We start from the raw sequence: 17,499 nt of genomic DNA on the forward strand, positions 1-17,499 counted from the left end.
GGAAAAAAAAAAGTCAAATTCCTGAAACACTTCTTCATGATACTTGCAATTATTTTCAAGACATCTACTATACATTTGACCACCTAACTATTTAAAGCCCATTTCTCATCTTTCATGAGCTTCATTACAGAACAATTCTGAGATTTATCTCTTCACCTCTGTACCTCTTAAGGAACCTGAAATGGATGGGGACAAATTGATGGACAAATAGAACCAGTTTTGAAAAAATATTTTTTGACATACAGATATATAGATACACATGAATATGATATAATATTCATAAGAATATGGTCTTAAGGTGATTTTAAAACATGAAACATTATATGACTTATGCAACTATTTTTAAAATCAGGACCTAAACCACTTTGTGCAATGCAGTTGTTCTCAGGAGAGATTCTGCAGTATTGACCAGCTTTGCCTTTATGACTTGGCCATCTTGAAAGATTTTTAAAGGGCAAGTCAGTATGCAATTTCTTTACTCATCTGTATATAAATCTCATTTCCACAAGTTGAGTTTTGCATTATTTATTTCTGAGAGAAAGGCAAAAGTTCAAAACAAGCCTTCTCAAAGAGTGTTCTTCTCCTCAAAAAAACAAGGAAAAAAAATTGAATTATTTTGATAAACAGAAATCTGTTGCTCATTCAACCCATGAAGGGAAAGCTGCATCTTCTAGTAAGTATGAGTGACATGCAAGATCCCTCTCCCTCTGCCATTTCATGTCAGTGAGGGCTGGGAAGCCACTGGGATTTGTTACTGTATAAGAAATGCAAGAGCAGGACAATAACTGCTTGGACACAGAGTCTGGAACTGCTGGGACATGCACAGGATGAACAGGGGCAGCAAAATGCAGTGAGCTCAGAAAACTTGCTGCTTTCAAGCTCCCTCAGACTTCCAGAAGCTGGCAGTCAGCTCTTATATTGGCAATGCAGGGCTAAAAAAACATACATTAAAATGTGATTAATTCCTTAGCAGTCAGACATCTTGAAATGTGATGGAAACTGTGGTCAGCTTGGGACATATCAGCCCTTAAACAAAATAATTCTGCCACTCAACCCAATGTTGCATTTTCTAGCTGCCTCTCATTTTTACCTTACACTTATGTGTCTCTTTCAAAGAGAGTCTGAAAAAGAAATTATTACAGTTTAAGATAATATCCTCATTTCTATATATAGGGCTTGCATGCACTTCTATCAAGTTCTACTCATAGTATTATGACATACAAATATTACTCATATTTCCAGACTGAGTGCTAGAGCTTCTCTCCAACACAGATTATATGTCAAGAAATGACTGCCAACAAGTCAAGAAATGACTGCCAACAAGTTCCCTTTTATCCTTTTAAAGTTACTGTTCTACTGATGCTAATAAATGTCACAAGTGGTTTTCCAGGTGAAAGTGGTCAGGACACACATACCAAGAAGGAATTTTTTTGTTGTTTCATTTGCAACTGTTTCTACTGATGATTTACAAATCTGAAGACAGAGAGTGGTCAGAACATCAACATTTTGTGTACACAGTAAACACTACTTTCACCTAAACATTCAACATATCTTTAAAGAAAATTGGGGCATTGAGTAGAAAAAGCTAAATTACTACTTTTTTCTCAATCAAAATGGTATGGGTATATCTGGACAAGGTTATAACTTTAAACACAAATACTTTCTTCTTTGAAATCAGTATTGAAAAACTATATTGTACTTGTAGCCATACAAAATGTTTATTATATTACAAATTATTTGTACACTGTATTTTCACTTAATCTTTGCTTTGTGCTCAGACAGTATAAATATTACAGCATGATTTTTCTTTCCCAGCAATGTCCTATCTGTCTTGATATAATCTTACTTGATACTTAAAAAAAAAAAAAAAGTTACAGAAACATATTACAAACAGGATAAAAAGGCATCATGAATGAAGAATGTAAGATGGTTTTCTGAATAAAGTGCACCACAATGGTTTCAGAGTGATGGTTCAGGAAATATTCAGTAGACTGCACATCATCCATAATAATACCAAACAAAATAAATTTTGAATCTCTTACAGGTCTTCATCAGAAGTATGAAGAGTACTTTGTTTAACTATACTGAAATGGTTTTTCTTTCTAGAAGGCTACTTAAATGCTTTTGCTTGGGGGTTTTCCATTTTCTACAGACATCCAAACCCTGGACATCTCTATATTTTCCAAAATTTTTAGTTTCCAGTATGGCAAGATACAAGATTCATTGTGTAAGATGTATGGGACTTTACCCTCACACATTTTTAACAGAACTATTAAATTGCTACAATTTAAGAATGGGAATAGACTTACAAACAGAGTTAAGTGTCCAAAAGATTCTGTTTAAAACTGGAATGCCCTGCTTCCTGTGACTTTTTTTGGGAATACATTGTTACATTACCCTTCCCACCTCTATGGCTTCAGCGTGCTCATCATGGGATCTTGTGGCTGCTTTCACAAGTTCAGCCTCAGGAGAACTCTGCAAAACTGGAGTCTAAGCCAGAGAAATTTATTACACAGCATATTTCACCCCCATTGCTTAGAAGAGGGTGCATTTACTTGCAAAATTTCACTGGGCTACATAGAAGAATCGTTCAAAAACTGAGATAATAAAGCTGATGCAGAATGGGGCTGGCATGACCTGGTGTAGATTTCACTTCCTAGGTTAGCTCAAGCCAGCTGTGAACTAGCTTAGGCTAAATAAAATCAGCTGCTCTTCCATTATGTCTGCACTCATGTTACAGTGACTGAAATGAATGAAAAATAAACAGAATTCTGTTTGAGGGATCTAGTGAAATTTGCTTTTATAGACAAAGCCCAATAGAGAAACTAAACCCTGCTCTCAGTGAGTGAAATTCCCACTGAAGCCAACCAGAACCTGTCTTTTTGTGGTACACTGAGTTTGGCCCAGTATTTTTCAGTTGTGGTTCTAAAGTGTGATGTTCTTAGCCAGCTATTCATTTAACCCAGTTTGGCTGTGTTGTATTACACTGATAATATCAGTATTACCTGGCTGACAGGTAACTAAGACATCAGTCAGCCTTTACTGGACTTGTATTTATATGAAAAATTGAGTTTCTTTGGTTGTTTAGTATCCAAGTCACCCAATTGTATATTTGTGTACTCCAGACATGTTTATACTGATCAGTAAAATTATCAAGGGTTTATTCTTTCTTTCTTTTTTTTTTCTTTTACAACTTAGTTTATGGAAATTTTCTGACTATAGCAGACCAGTCACTTATATAAATATACAGCACATATATACATAGAAATTACAAAAATACATTTTATTTATATCTGATTTTAAATAATAAAAATGAAATTTCACATTTATTGAAAGATTAGCTAGCATTCCAAACGCTTCTGCAATATTCAAGGTATTGGAGCAGAGGATGTCTGTATATTCTAGGATAATTATGCATCACAGTCTCGGGGTTTATAATATAATTATTAGGGGGAAAAATAGCTCTGCTTTTAAAGTTTGTGCTTCATCAATTTCTTCTTCCATCCCCTATTCTAGTCTTCTCTCTCCTTCTCTCAATTTACTGATGGCCAAAAAGCTAAACCAAGTTCCCTTTCTCACATCAGTTAAGACCAAAGAAACTCAGGGAAATGAAATGATCAGACAAAATAGTAATTGAGGATAACTAAATAACCCACTGAAATGAAGGACATTACCTTTAACTCCAGTTGACATCAAACACGCCCAACACAACAAATTTTGCAACAACTTCAGTTCCTGAAGCTAATTGCTGAAGGAACTGAAAACAACTGTTCATGATCTCCAACTAGTTTGTACAACTGCAAAATATTAACTACTGTCCCATCCCAAGTGGTTTGACTTTCTTTTGGGATTGGATTCCTACCACAACGCAGTGTAACAATCAGTGACCTTTATCTTGCACAATATAAAGTCAACATCATTTCTGGCATTGCTCTCTTTTTCACAGAACATTCATATTTTTGTTAATCCATGTAGCTGTTAACTTATTTACACGTTAATACAGTAATTAGGTCCTCTACATTCAGAACTTCCTGGGTGTGCATTCACCGTGCCAGCGCAATCAAAATCAACTGCAGCTTCAGGTAGCACTTTCTGGCATCACTTTAGTAGACAGCATTGTTAAAGAAAGAGGAAAAAAAGCACTGTGTTGAACAGAGGTTTCCTTGTCCAAGCAGGAGTATTCATTTTTCCAGGTTGGAAGGATTTAAAGGTCTCAGGTTTACCAGCTTCACATGCATTCAGAGTGAAAAGCCTGATTATAGAGCAAACAGGAATAACCTTTCTTCATTTCTCTGGGAAGCTTTTAGCACCAATATCCTTTGCTGGCTCTTCATGCATTGTATTCTTTCACGCTGAAAAAAAAATCTCCATAATTCATCAGTGGCACTGAATGACAAGGTAGCCACCAATCGTGGAAATGTCATTCACCTTCTCCACAGTCCTCTCTTCTTTCACTTCTTTGCACTGTTAATAGGATGAAGAGACTCGGAGCTATTTACAGGACTTTTATTTGTATTACTTAATCATGTTGAATTCTTTTGGTTTGAATACAGTCTCTGGGATGAAAAGGCTGAAATGACTCTGCATTGCTGAAATCAGCACCCCTTTTACAATGTCCCACAGTAAACAATTAACACAGCCACTGCCATGCCAGCCGTGGCCTTCAGCAAATCCTGTTGTGAAGGTTTTTTCTTCTCTAATCAAAGTTTTGGCATGCAGAAGTTATTTTCAGCAGCTCTGCCTCTGGGCCTGTAAATGAAATTTCTTGTGGCACAGACACGTTCAGCAGCATCTTTAGTGAGGATGGGTCATAATACAAGAGCAAAGTGACAAACAATTGCATATGGTTGATCTCATCAGTATGAAACAGTTTCCTGGCAGCTTTTCCTTAGCTGGAAAGCGGAATCTCATGTCTTCAGAGCCCCACTGCTCTGCTTTAAGTCATTTCATAGTGTTGACTTTTCAGACAGATTAAATTGCCATCGCTTTGGCACAATTCACAGGAAGTTTGTAGCCGAAAACTAAAGGAGCTGCTTTTTGGCTACCCCAGCTCGCAAGACACAAACACCGTGCACAGAAGATACATTAGACCTGGAACTCAAACATATCTGTTTGCTTCTTGGCCAGCTTGGCCACTTCTTCCCTTATTGCCTTGACGAGGGCAGCCGTGGAGATGTTGGTGAGCGGCGCGTCGGAGGGGTCGTGTTCGGCCAGGCTCTGCTGGGAGGCGGCGGCAGAGGCCAGCGGGGCCTGCTCCAGGCTGGGGTGCAGGCTGCCCTGCTGGCTGTACTGCCGGGGCAGCCGGGACGGGGAGTTGTGCTGGTAGCGGGGCCTCGGGTAAGCCTCGATGTAGCCAGGCAGGGGCACCTGCGGGGAATGGGAATTGCACAGGATTACGCGGAACGATCGATCCCGCCAGGGACTGCAAACCTCCCCGGGGCACTGCCCGATGTGACAGAGAGCACCAAATGAAGGGAATGCAAACCTCAGAATTAATCCCAGCTTCTGTCGAATGCAGGGCCACCCCAATGTCTGGGAATGATTGGCATCTGATTCCATGATTCAGAAGGCTGAACAATTGCTTTATTAAAACTATATTATATTACATTATACTCTACTATACTATACTATAGAGATACTAAAAAAAACCCCATTACTGTCTCCAGACAGTCAGGACACAACTTGGACCTAAATGGGCCAATTAATATAAACAACCATCACCAGAATCCAATTAAGAACTCACTCTCAGTAAACAATCTCCATAACACATTTTACATGTGCAAAAAACAACAGGAGCAGTGAATAGAGATAAGAATTGTTTTCTCTTCTCTCTGTGCTTCTCCCGGAAAAAACCTGAGAGAGAGAATTATGTCTCTCTCAGTTCAGAGAATGTGAATGCCACAAGCTTCTGCCTACAAATGCCTGTCCTGGCATGTGCCATTTATGCTCGTCCCAGCTGTGGCAGCACAAACATCTGCTTGTCCTCATTTATCATCACCTCTAGAAATCCAAGGGAAAAGGTTTTTCTGGAAGTGTGCTCTCTGCTTAGCAAACACTTTGGTTTTAAACAAACAGCATGACTTTCATACACCCAAATCCTGAAACAGAAATGCACTTTTCTGATTTCTATATAATCCAAGCCAGCCAAGTGTCTGGCCTCACTGGTCGTAACAGAAACTCACTAGATCCAGACACCAGGGATAAGCTCAGGTGCACCAGCTTGGAAATTCAAGGCTCAAAGGGATGTTTGACTGCTCAGAAGTGTCAGGATTTCTGGCCATGTTCTAACAGAATAACATGAGGGATTCATAATTGTAACTCCACAGATTTCAGCCCCATGTTAGCTAAAACTAAAACTACAACAATAACGTAGGCCCTTCAGTCACGGTGAGAGATTAAATTTCTTTCACAAATCCATGATGCCAGTCTTTTTGGCACTCAGAAGATTTTAATGCATCAAATAAAAAACAGTATTTATGATTTCCAAAAGTCTATAAAACAGGAATCTACAGGCCTTAATTTTGAAGAAGGCTTTATGCCTGAAGCTTGACCATTAGGATTTACACATCCTCTACACAGCCTTGGGTATCCATCAAATGCTGAAGAGAATGTCAAACATGTTCACTATGGTGTGCTTAGATAAATGCAGGAAGCAGGTATGGTATGAAAGAGATCACTAGATGTAGGCACCTCTGTTTAGTTTACAACAGGCTCTTCAAAAGGTGATTTTACCAGAACAACATGTGATCACGCCACTAGAGGCCACCAAGTTACTGTTTTCACTAGGCATTATCCAGCAGTAGGGAAAATAAGTGCTTTGTGGATACAGTTGCCTTGTCTCACAAAACTTAGCGTTTCAATACTTACCATTTGTCTCAGAGAATAATATATTACACTAATTGCGCTTATAAAATAGTTCCGTGTTGTCAAATCTCCTATTTCCTCCCTTGTTTACAGTCTAGGCCACCAGAAATGTGTGGAAAATGAAGAATCTTACAGATATTAAGCCTCTGTTCTCAATATTTTTAAAAAAATCTTGGAAGTGTGATCAAGCTATAATCTAGAGGCTCAAAAACCAAGACATGTCCAGAAGTTCAAGCCCTGAGTATTGCTGAGAAAACCTGAGTAGTACTTCAGATCTTTATGCTATTCACTTTTATTCAGGCTTTCTGACTGTGCTATATTGCTAATGCTATTACTAGCTCCTCTAGTAATGATTTTCAAACAAAGACAATTTCTTGACAGGTTTGCAAATTCATTGTAGAAACAGCAGTAGTTTCTACATTTTTACCCCTTCTGCAAAGCCACTGGAAGGTCGAAAATCTTACTAGCAAGGAATTGTTAAAGCTCTGCCATGGGTAAGTGAAAAGGGACATTTGTTTCCTTTGAATTCTATATTGCCATGGTTATTTTTCAGATAGCTTTTTACATCCCTCTCCATTCCTCTTTCCCTGAATACAAGGAAACCCACAACAGGGTTATACTCTTCACTTTCCAGAGGAAGGAGCTGGGACTGGAGACTTGGTTTGCAGTTTTGACCTGTTTGTTTCAGTCTCCTCTTTTGACAAGTGATATCTGACTCTTTTTCTACAGGACTGCAATCAAGAGTAGGGATACAAAAGGGAGAATGAATGGGAGACAAGTAAAATTTCCTTATTTGTTCCATGGCTTTTTTCCTTCTTAGAGAAAAAGTTTAAAATCATTGCTAAGATACAATGGGCCTCCTGGATTTAAGATGTAAGAAGGGTTAAAACCACACATAAAACAAATAAATAAACAAAAAAATAAACACCAAAACAACAAAGGAAAATAAAGCTTTCCATGCTTGAAAAGGCAGCTCTGAGAAGAAAATTTATACCAGAGCATCACAAGCCTCCAGGTGTCAGGGGCACATCAGCAGGTGTGCTCAGCTTACAAATGAACAGCTTTTTTTTTTTTCTGACAGTTCAGCCTTCAAATTCAGACTTGCACCTCAAAGTCATACTGAATTGTTTTCCTCACAGGCATTGGGAGCAGTAATAAAGAGTGAACAACAAAAAAGCCTGCCCCCAGGAACATTTATATGACTGTGTTGTCTCCTGCTTAGCTGCTCAAAGCCAACTTAGATTTCAACTGCAATTCATTAAAATGTTCTGTTGACGATTTGCACAAGGAAATTGAATCTGTCTCCCAGGTTTTTTAGCCAGACTGGTTCTGCATAGATACCAGATGTGAACTCAAGCAGGAGAACTTATCTTTTTTTTCCTTGTGTAAAAAAACCCCTACACTTGAGAAATTGTTTCAAACATGGTAAACTACTGCAATTCATTTTAGGATGTTTCAACTTCAATTCTTTGAAATGAAGGTTTACTTTGGGCTAAAAATTACATCTGTTCCAGTCTGGGATTGTGCAATTAATTATTTAATTTGTGATCTGTCACTGCAGCCTTTGGGAGGATTTGAAACACTGCACAGCAGGGCTGCAGCAGTGCTGGGAGGTAAGATTTGGGAGCCAGGCTGTCTTGAGAGAAGCCTCCAGGAGGGTAAGATGCTTCCCTAACTTTTAAACAGCTCAGGACTGCCTTGAGAGGCAGCATCACCTTCTCCTGACACATGTCTATATAAAAATTTAACCTTTCTCAGGAAAGAGAAATGACATCTAACCCACCAACTTTAAACAGGTGCCAAGCCCTAACCTAGTGAATGATTCCACCCTCTAGAAAGATCTTGCTCACAGTTCATGCCATGAACAGCTGCAATATCTGTGTCTAAGCCATCTCTTATAGCTTTTCACTGCTAGAGAATATTCCCATTCAAGGAAAAATTATCCTTTTCTGCTTCTTTGTCAACCAGCGAAGAATTGCTGAAAATCCCTCCAGTGCAAAGCACAGAAAAACCAGGTGGTTTGAAAAGTAAGGATGCTTACAGAGTCAGCCCACTGCCCTGGCAACTCATTCTCTCCAGCATAGGGCATCCAGGCTTGGTTCCTGTAGGCAGTGGGAGGAGTTGGGATGAAGTAGCCCGTGAAGCCAGGTCGGTTTGCTGGAATGGCAAACACTGCTGGTACCGTATTTCCTGTCAAAGAAAAAAACAGTAGGCATCATTAATAGCTGAGATTTTAAATTGTAAATTGGATGACAGTGCTTATGAAATATGGACTTTATGTTTGTTGAGGTTTTTTGTTTGGGGCTTTGGGTTTTGGGATTTTTTTTTGTCCTACCATCTGACTAGAGCAACTTCATAGTGCTGGGAAATACTGGAGAAGGCAAGATTTGCAGTTGTCCTCATAACCAGGTACAGCCTTCAGGTAAAGACTCCCTAGGATTTGATCCTTGTAACAAATGATCTTTGTCAAAACTTTGGCTCATTAGAGAAAAGGCTTTTTTAAAGTTTGTCTCCTTGTATTCAGTTTTCAGCTGTTGTTACCAAGGGTTTCAGTGTATTGCACCTCTCTTTTCACTGTTTACCCAGTCTTTCTTAATATCTATATTATTAATATTATGATTAATATCTATACTGTATTATTATATCAATATTATTTTCAGGTAAAAAACCTACAAAAATGAGTGACTGATATGTTTAACAGGCTGTACTCTCAACAATTCCATCATAAAACTTCAATGCTCCTGTAAAAAATACCAAGGTTCTACCTGCTCAGTTCCTTTCCCAAGAACAGTCTATGGCTGCCATAAATTATACAGCTACAACTCAAATATTTCTTGATTCCACATCTGGCTCATCACCTCTTGATTAAGATGCATGCATAGGAATATCCAGGAAACCTCCTGGATTAAAATTCCACTATCTCATTCCAATTTGTGTGGAAGGAGCCAGAGTTTCAGCCAAATCTCTGGGTAGGGTCACGTCTGCTTTCAGGGAAGGTTGGTTCCTGTGGCCCACAGAGATGCAGAGAACAGTTTGGTACAGAGATTATCCACTGGGCTGTCTGGAATACCAGCATCCTAATGTGCATATTTCCCTTGAGATATCCTTGATATATTCCCTTTGCTAGCATAACTCCATGTATTTGCCTAGTTAAAAATAGACTACAAACAACTTTCTTGCCCATTTAAGTCTTCCTTCCTCTAGTGTCTGTTTACCTGCAAAGACAGACTCCAGCAGTGAATCACCATCACACTGAAAGCATGAAATCCTCATCCCTAAATTCTGGATGGGACAGCTGCATATCATCTTTATCAGTTATTAGGTTTTCAGTTTATTCAGTTATATTACATGGACATGTATTTTACTTTTCAGATGGCAAAAATAACATCACTTACATGAAAGCAGAAGGGCAGTAAACACTTTAAAAACAAAACAAAGTACAACTCCAGCATTTTCACTGAGGAATGGATGCACAGTAGCCTTACACAGCTGGGCAGATTCTCTGTAGTAGAATTAATGCAGAGAAAATAAAATTTCTCCCCTTCCAACTGCACATCATTTGAATATTGCTACTAATTGCTCCTAGTAGCTGTGATACTGCTATGCTGACAAAATCACAAAGACATGGGAAGGCCCATGAAATTCATATGGAGTATAATTGAATTAGCATCAATTACTGGCTGCTTCAAATATCCATCCCCCACAATCTCATTTACAGCCCTGGCACATTTTTTGTTCCTGAACAATCTACAAGAGGGTTCTGCTGCCTACTCTGACAGATGCTGGGACATTGCATGGGCAGGTGCACAGAGATAGAATGACTCCACCAGTGACATCCATCCCCAAAGCAGTCTCCATAAACCCAGATATTTACAGTTTCTCAATGACCTCCCATGCAGTCCCAGGCCAGAATTGCTGTGGATGCAATCAGGGGTAAAAGAAGAGGAGCAAAATATGGTTTGTAGCACATTTTTCTCCAGAGCAGAAACACACCTCTATCCCAATTCCTCCAGCCCCATAGTTTGGAAGAGGGTGGGCTAAGAGAAGAGGTGGGGGTCAATCATTTGTCTTTCCAGGTCATAAACAGCTCAAGAGTTGCTATTTTCAATGAGTTAGCAAGGCTGAAAATGAGCATTCTTCATACACGTAGAGAGAAGAAAGTGCTGCTCCTGTACACGGCACAAGGCTTCTACACCAAAACACTCTTTTTAGTTAACCACAGCAAAAGGAGCTACTACTCAAAATGAATATTCAATTGGCTGATATTATGCCTTTTCCTAAATTATTATTGCAACGTCCTTATCTTAGAGCTGATGCTAGGCTGCATGAAAGTGAGATTAGGCATTAACATTCCAAATCAGCACCTGCAGCAATGTTTCTTCATATATTGAGGCTATAAAAACTTATTTTCACAGCAGAACGTTAGAAACCTTGTATTACAATTGCACATTTCTCACAATTGTCCTTGTCTTTACTTGCCTGTATTAAAGCCTTTTGTGGCACCTGACATATATGAAAGTTTCCTTCAACTACTCCCAGAATTATTCTGGCAATCTCCACAATGTACAAGGAGGTAATTTTGTCTCTTCTGAACTGCAGCCACCTTTCAGCAACACACAGTAATAAAATCTCCCCATCACTGGATCCAATCAAAAAGTGCATCCCAGAGATCCCATTACTGCACACATAAAGAAGAGGTCTAGGTAGTGTGGCAAATTTCATAGCTTGAAATGTTTTGAAATGGGAGGGTGAGCATCTGCTCCTTTCAGGTACTGCACCATGTGCAGAAGGCATGACAATAAGTAAGTGCAGAATGAATCCTTCAAATCTACTGTATTTAATTAATTGACAACCCATTTGCTTAGCCACATTATGATTCTCAGTCTGTGATGTCAAAGACAATGCAGATAACTCTCTATTACTTATGAGAAAGAATTTTTTCTGGGAGATTAACAGAGCAATATTGAACAAACTAGGAATTTCAAAGGTTTGAACTAATGGAAAATTCTTTTGAATATTGGAAGCTCTTTTCCATAACTCTGCTAGAAAACACATTTTGCCAATAAAAAGCTATTTGAAATATTTTTTTTCAGCTAAATATTGTCCAGACACCATCAAAACAGTGTATCAGCTTCATCTCATGATTAAATCAATTAATTTATAAATACAACTCGTATCAAAAGGACCAGGAACTGACTAGACCTTTAAAACTGGGACTTTTATACCCCAAACAAGTTCTGGGCAGAAACTATATTCTCCAGAGCAGGAAGAGTGAAGAGCTAACAGATCACCTTTGACTGTGCAATAGCACCACTGCCTTGTGTTTTGAAGGGAAGGGGCCATGTACGTTCAATATGCCTTCCTCAGAAGCCACTGCTGTGACAAGAGTAGGGGTACAGTTTCTCAAGAGGAAATAGGGAGACTTAAAAAAGTTTTCAAGCACTTGGATCATTATTCTTGACTGACAAAATATTGGAAGGATCTAACTCATTTCTCCCCCATTGCCTGTCTCTTCCACTTTGCTTGGTTGGTACATAGTGCAACACAAACAAGTCACACAGCTGCCCCAATACTGCAACTTATTTTGCTACCAACACTTCTGTATCCTCCCTACTGCATTTTGCTGAACAGATGAACAGTTTTACTGGGTTTTATCAATTTAGAGTTGTTGAACATAGAACATCTGGGACATTACTGCTGCATCCTACCTTCAGAAAAGACCATTTCCTGGTGCTGCTGCAGGATGAGTATTTTAGGATGTAGCTGGTGCTGCACTTACAAAGGGACAGGCCATCCTCTGTAGGGCTCCTTCAGCTGCACCAGGAAAAGCCCCACCTAATACAGTCATTCTCCAAATAATTATCCCTATTTGCTATATCCCATACTTTCATTTCTATCCAAAATAACTTATAAGGCTCTCAAAGTTGAATCTGCACTATTTTGTCACCTGAGTGAAAAGCTGATTGATCGAGTGGACCGACAGACATGGGAGCTCTTGAACCCGGTGCAAAAGGTGTCTGATCATGGTGCTGGGCCTGATCTGCTCCACTGGACTCAGGTATTCTCACTTTGCTGCCAATATCTGATGTAGACCTGTGCATTAAGAAAGAAAAAGAAAATACAAATTTTTGTCATTCTGACCTACAGATGTGATTTGTAGCCACATGCACGCCTGTCAGCTACAGCAGGACACGCCAGCGAGGAGCAATCTACCCAACTTTGCTCTGGCATGACAGAAGCCTGGAAAACAACTGCACAACAGAAGTTTGGAGAAGTCTGGAGAAGCTTTCAAACAACCCTTTTAGCCTGGTTGCTCTTTTACCAAAGCATCATATAAGGCCTCTGCTTGCTGCTACAAACAAATGCCTGTGAAATACAGCACTAAAACCAGAGCTTTACCATAAATTCACCAGAGCTTTACCATAATTAATTCACCAGAGCTTTTCCATAATTAATTCACCAACACAGTCTACAGACAGTCACAACAGTGTACATGACACGGTATCATACAGTAGGAGACCACTGTGGTAAATAACATTACTGCACTTGGGAAGTGCTAAGGTCTTTGGAAATGTTGCAAGTCCAGGAAAGCAGGAGAATGATGGTGGGAATTACCTGCCTCAATCCAGCACATCATTATGAGAGCTGAGTGAAAGGATGCTTTACAACAAACAAGAGACTGCAGTTCCTAATTTTATTGACACGGACTGGCTAACAGAAAACTTGTTGTTCTTTCATTTTGTGTTAAAATGAAACAAAACCAACTTGTTTCTAATTTCATGAATGTATATTTTTAAGTGCCCCTTCAGGGTTTGCCCCAGTTATTATGCCAGTAGATTTTAGAGACCATGCCTAAATAAAATAACAGATAAATACCTCCTGAGAGAGGCAACAGCCACAGGACCCGTTCTGGGAGGGACAGGAGGGGGAGGAGAACCCATTACCATCTCAGGAAGCTGAGAAAATCTATAAGCCTGTAACAGAGAAAAATACATATTTTCTGAAACTCCAGTAGATCTCAGTCGTACTGAAAAACAAAACAAAATCAGAAATTAAATACTTGCTCTGTGTGCCAGTCAACTGGAAGCTAACTTTTTGTAGCATCAACAATAATTGCATTTATTTGGGAATTTACAGTGCTTTGGTGATTTTTGAATGTGGAAGAAAACCTGAAAGTTAGCTTGGAGACAAGATGAAGTCTAATTAAAATAAAACCTATTAAACACTGTCTCTGTGACATTTGTAACCTGCTGGCAAAGCAGATCTGTTGTGATTATGTGAGACTCAACAACTGCTTTGGAAGGTGGGGAAAAGACCTGAGTATTTTCACTTTCTCAAGGAAAAAAGTATTTCAAAGATTCAGAAAGAACCCTCAGAGCAGTGTGTACTGCAGTGATGCCACCTGTGAGCAACCCATATTTCAACCTCTTCCTTTCAGCCTTCAAGAGATGAAAAGAAAATTTTCCACAAAAAACCCCAAATTCTGTAACTTTCCAAAACAGCAACAAGGGCCTCAAACAGTTCTGAAAAGGCAGCCTGATCCAGAGGAACACCAGGCCCAACCAAAAAAATCACAGAATTAAGCAGCTTGCCTGCAGTAATTCTGAATTTCATCATCAATACATGTGAAGGCGGAATACTTATGTACATGAAACTCAGGGTACCCAAGAAATGACATGAAGGACAAAATTTTCCTCCTAAATCCTTTGCACTGCTATAGATTAGAGGCCATAATTTTTCCAAATACTCTTAGAGGAATGATATCTCACTAGATGCTTCACTACATCATGGGTGAGGGGTTTGATTTCCAATTGGTTTTGGTTTTATTATTTAGTTGTGATTTTTTTTCAGTTGTGGTTTGCATGATGATGCTTCAGAGCAATGCATGGGAATAAAGATAAAATCAGAGGAATAACAAATAAAAAATTTGGGGAAGGCTGACCACTATCAAGACACTGGTATTTTGAAAAAAAAATGGGGTACAGTGGTAGAACTTTGGCCCTCTAAACAAGAGGTGTCTGGTTTACCCAGAGAAGCTCCTCCACAAACAGCAGTGAAAGTTAAAAGCACATTAAAGCACATGGGATGAGTCACACTCTGTCTCCTGCCCAGAGAAAGAGCCTACAGGATTTACATGATTATTTCAGACTTACCACCTACATTTAGATTGGAATTTGGCAATATAAATCCCACACTATATATCAGAAAACACTGTCTTTCTGTAATCATCTTGTAAAATTACACATTTAGACCATATTCCAAATGCCTTCATTCTCAAATACCTTCAAAACTAGGTCAACAAAAAGGAAAGGTAACTTATCAAACTGATTTTTGATGTGTCTCCAAGGGAAAAGCAGTACAGACCCAGCAGCATTCTCTGTCCTCTCACTGCTACCCCTTTTAAAACAGGTTAGAAACCCTCAAAGGCATGTCTCTGAAAATAATCTTTTCTTGCATGCCACCTACAAAGTCTCCTAATATTTACTTTCACCATGCTACCATGATATTTAAAGTATTTCTACATTTAAGTGGGAGAAAAAAAAAAGTCTAAAAAGACACTGCTACATTCCTTAGCCAGGGGTTGGAAATACAGATTTTTAATGAAAGAACTGTAAGGAAAAAACAAATGTTATTTGCATCAAAGAAAACCTCAATTATATTTCTCCTGATAGTGCTGGATGTGGAATGGTCTGCAGTGCCTCTTCTGCATCTCAAAGGCTGGCAGGGCCCTCACAGGCTGCCTGAACTCTCCCTTCTGGCTCCACAAGCCTTTCATCCCACATCTTGCTCTCAGCATGCATTTGTGCCAAGCATGAAATCCTTTTTATTCCCCCTGTTTTAAAGGAACAGCACATGGGATAATTTCTGGGAGTGGAAAGCGACTCCAGACAGTGTTTAGCAGGGTAGGCAGAGATTCAGAGGTAGATTTGGGTTTTCTCTTGTGTGTTGTGCTTTGGAATATGGACATCAAAGGAGGTATTAGGTATTTTAAGGGATCACAGTTCACAAATATGCTGTGACTTGCACTGGAAATTTTGGGAGAAAAAGTAAAATAGAAAATCTAAGCCTTTATTTTGCTGCTTACATGTGAGATGAGCAATTTTGAGTGAGTGGCAATATTTTGCTAATGGCTGGGCAGAGAGAATCCTGTTAAAGTGAAAAATCCTGTAAAAAGATCTGCTCCACCACACTGAGGAACTGTTTGTCCAGCAGGGACAGGAGTCAGCCCTTGTTGCCCTGAGCTGCCAAACACCAACCTGGTTGTGGGAGGGAACTCCAGTGAAATTTCTAGAGTTTCTCTAATGGGTTGGGGCATTAGTGTTTTCCTGCAGGCAACATATAAATGGGAAAAAAGTGTTCAGAAGCTAAATGAAGTCAAAGTTTTACCACAGATGCCTGTTAAAGGTTTTTATGAGCCCTTAGGCTCTTGGCCAACCAGCCTGATTGTAGAATTAAAGTCACTTCACAACTGTGAAACGAGTCAGAGAGGAAAACAACAAACAAAAAACACAACCCAGCTGATTTCCCAGATTTGCCTAATTTTACTCTTTATATTTATCTTTTTTAAATGTTCTCTTGGTTTTTAGCACAAGAAAAATCCAACCTGACAAAAACAAACAAACCAAAAGCCCAAAAATAACAAAGGACAACAATCTTAAGAAGGAAAACATTCTGCATGGGTTCCAAACTCTATTTTATGAAAAATGAGAAAGTCTGTAACACAAAGGCTATAACAATCAGGCAGAAGTAATCCCACTTGAGACCCAGGACAGACTGCACAGGTAGCAGAGAGCAGACCCTGTGCCACCCTTTCAGTAAGAAATGCCAGTGAAGGAGTCTGCCGTGGCTAGAACACTGACAATTTAAAAAGCAAACCAATAAGTTATTTTTAAAAGTAGGAAGTGCAGTTTAGCAGCCATTGGGCCAAGGACAATAAATCCTCTGGAGGAAAAAGTCCAGCCACAAGCAGACACCATTGTCTCCCACAAACAATGAGAGCCCAAGGTAGCACCTGTCAGGATGTAGAAAAGAAAAATCACAGAATGGTTTGGAAGGCACCTTAAAGATTATCTAGGCCCAAGCCTCTTGCAACAGACAGGGACTCCTTCCACTAGACCAGGTTGTTCAAAGCCCCATCCAGCCTGGCCAGGGATGGGCCATACACAACTTTTTGGGCAGCCTACTCCAGAGCCTCACCACCCTCACAGTACAGAATTCCTTGCCCATATCTAATCTAACCCTGCCCTCTCGCAGTTCAAAGTCATTCCCACTTTACCTGCCCTTGTAAAAAGCCCTTCTCCAGCTCTCTTGTAGTTCCTTTAGGTACTGGAAGGTGCTCTAAAGTCTCCCTGGAGTTCTCTTCTCCAGGCTGAACAAACCCAAGCCTGTGTTCATAGGCCAGCACAAAATAACTACAGTTCAAAGCAGAAATTTTGCAGTTAGCTTTAAGGCTACATTTCCCTAGTGCAAACATTTAAATATTTTTACCACCTTCCACTTACAGACTGGTCCTGGGTGAAAGTACCTATGTTGCCTTCTCACTACAGAAATATCCATCTCCTTACATCTCACCATAGGAATTAAAAGGCCAGTGTCCTTGTTAACTCATGGAATGATTTAACTTATTTGTTTCTT

General features: G+C 39.4%; 1 protein-coding gene across 1 annotated transcript in view; it reads right to left on the minus strand.

The window, feature by feature from the left end:
• Positions 1–656: 656 nt before the first annotated feature.
• The window catches only part of KIAA1549L (KIAA1549 like), a 130,446-nt gene continuing 113,603 nt past the window's right edge, over positions 657–17,499 (minus strand). The window contains exons 18-21 of the mRNA XM_059848125.1: positions 13,741–13,838; positions 12,812–12,957; positions 8,906–9,054; positions 657–5,367 (exon numbers count right to left, since the gene is read on the minus strand). Of these exons, the coding sequence (XP_059704108.1) occupies positions 5,086–5,367; positions 8,906–9,054; positions 12,812–12,957; positions 13,741–13,838 (675 nt within the window). The 3' untranslated portion in view covers positions 657–5,085. The remainder of the gene's footprint in view (positions 5,368–8,905; positions 9,055–12,811; positions 12,958–13,740; positions 13,839–17,499) is intronic.

This window comes from Haemorhous mexicanus, chromosome 6 (genome assembly GCF_027477595.1).
Source record: "Haemorhous mexicanus isolate bHaeMex1 chromosome 6, bHaeMex1.pri, whole genome shotgun sequence".
NCBI classification, from domain to species: domain Eukaryota; kingdom Metazoa; phylum Chordata; class Aves; order Passeriformes; family Fringillidae; genus Haemorhous; species Haemorhous mexicanus.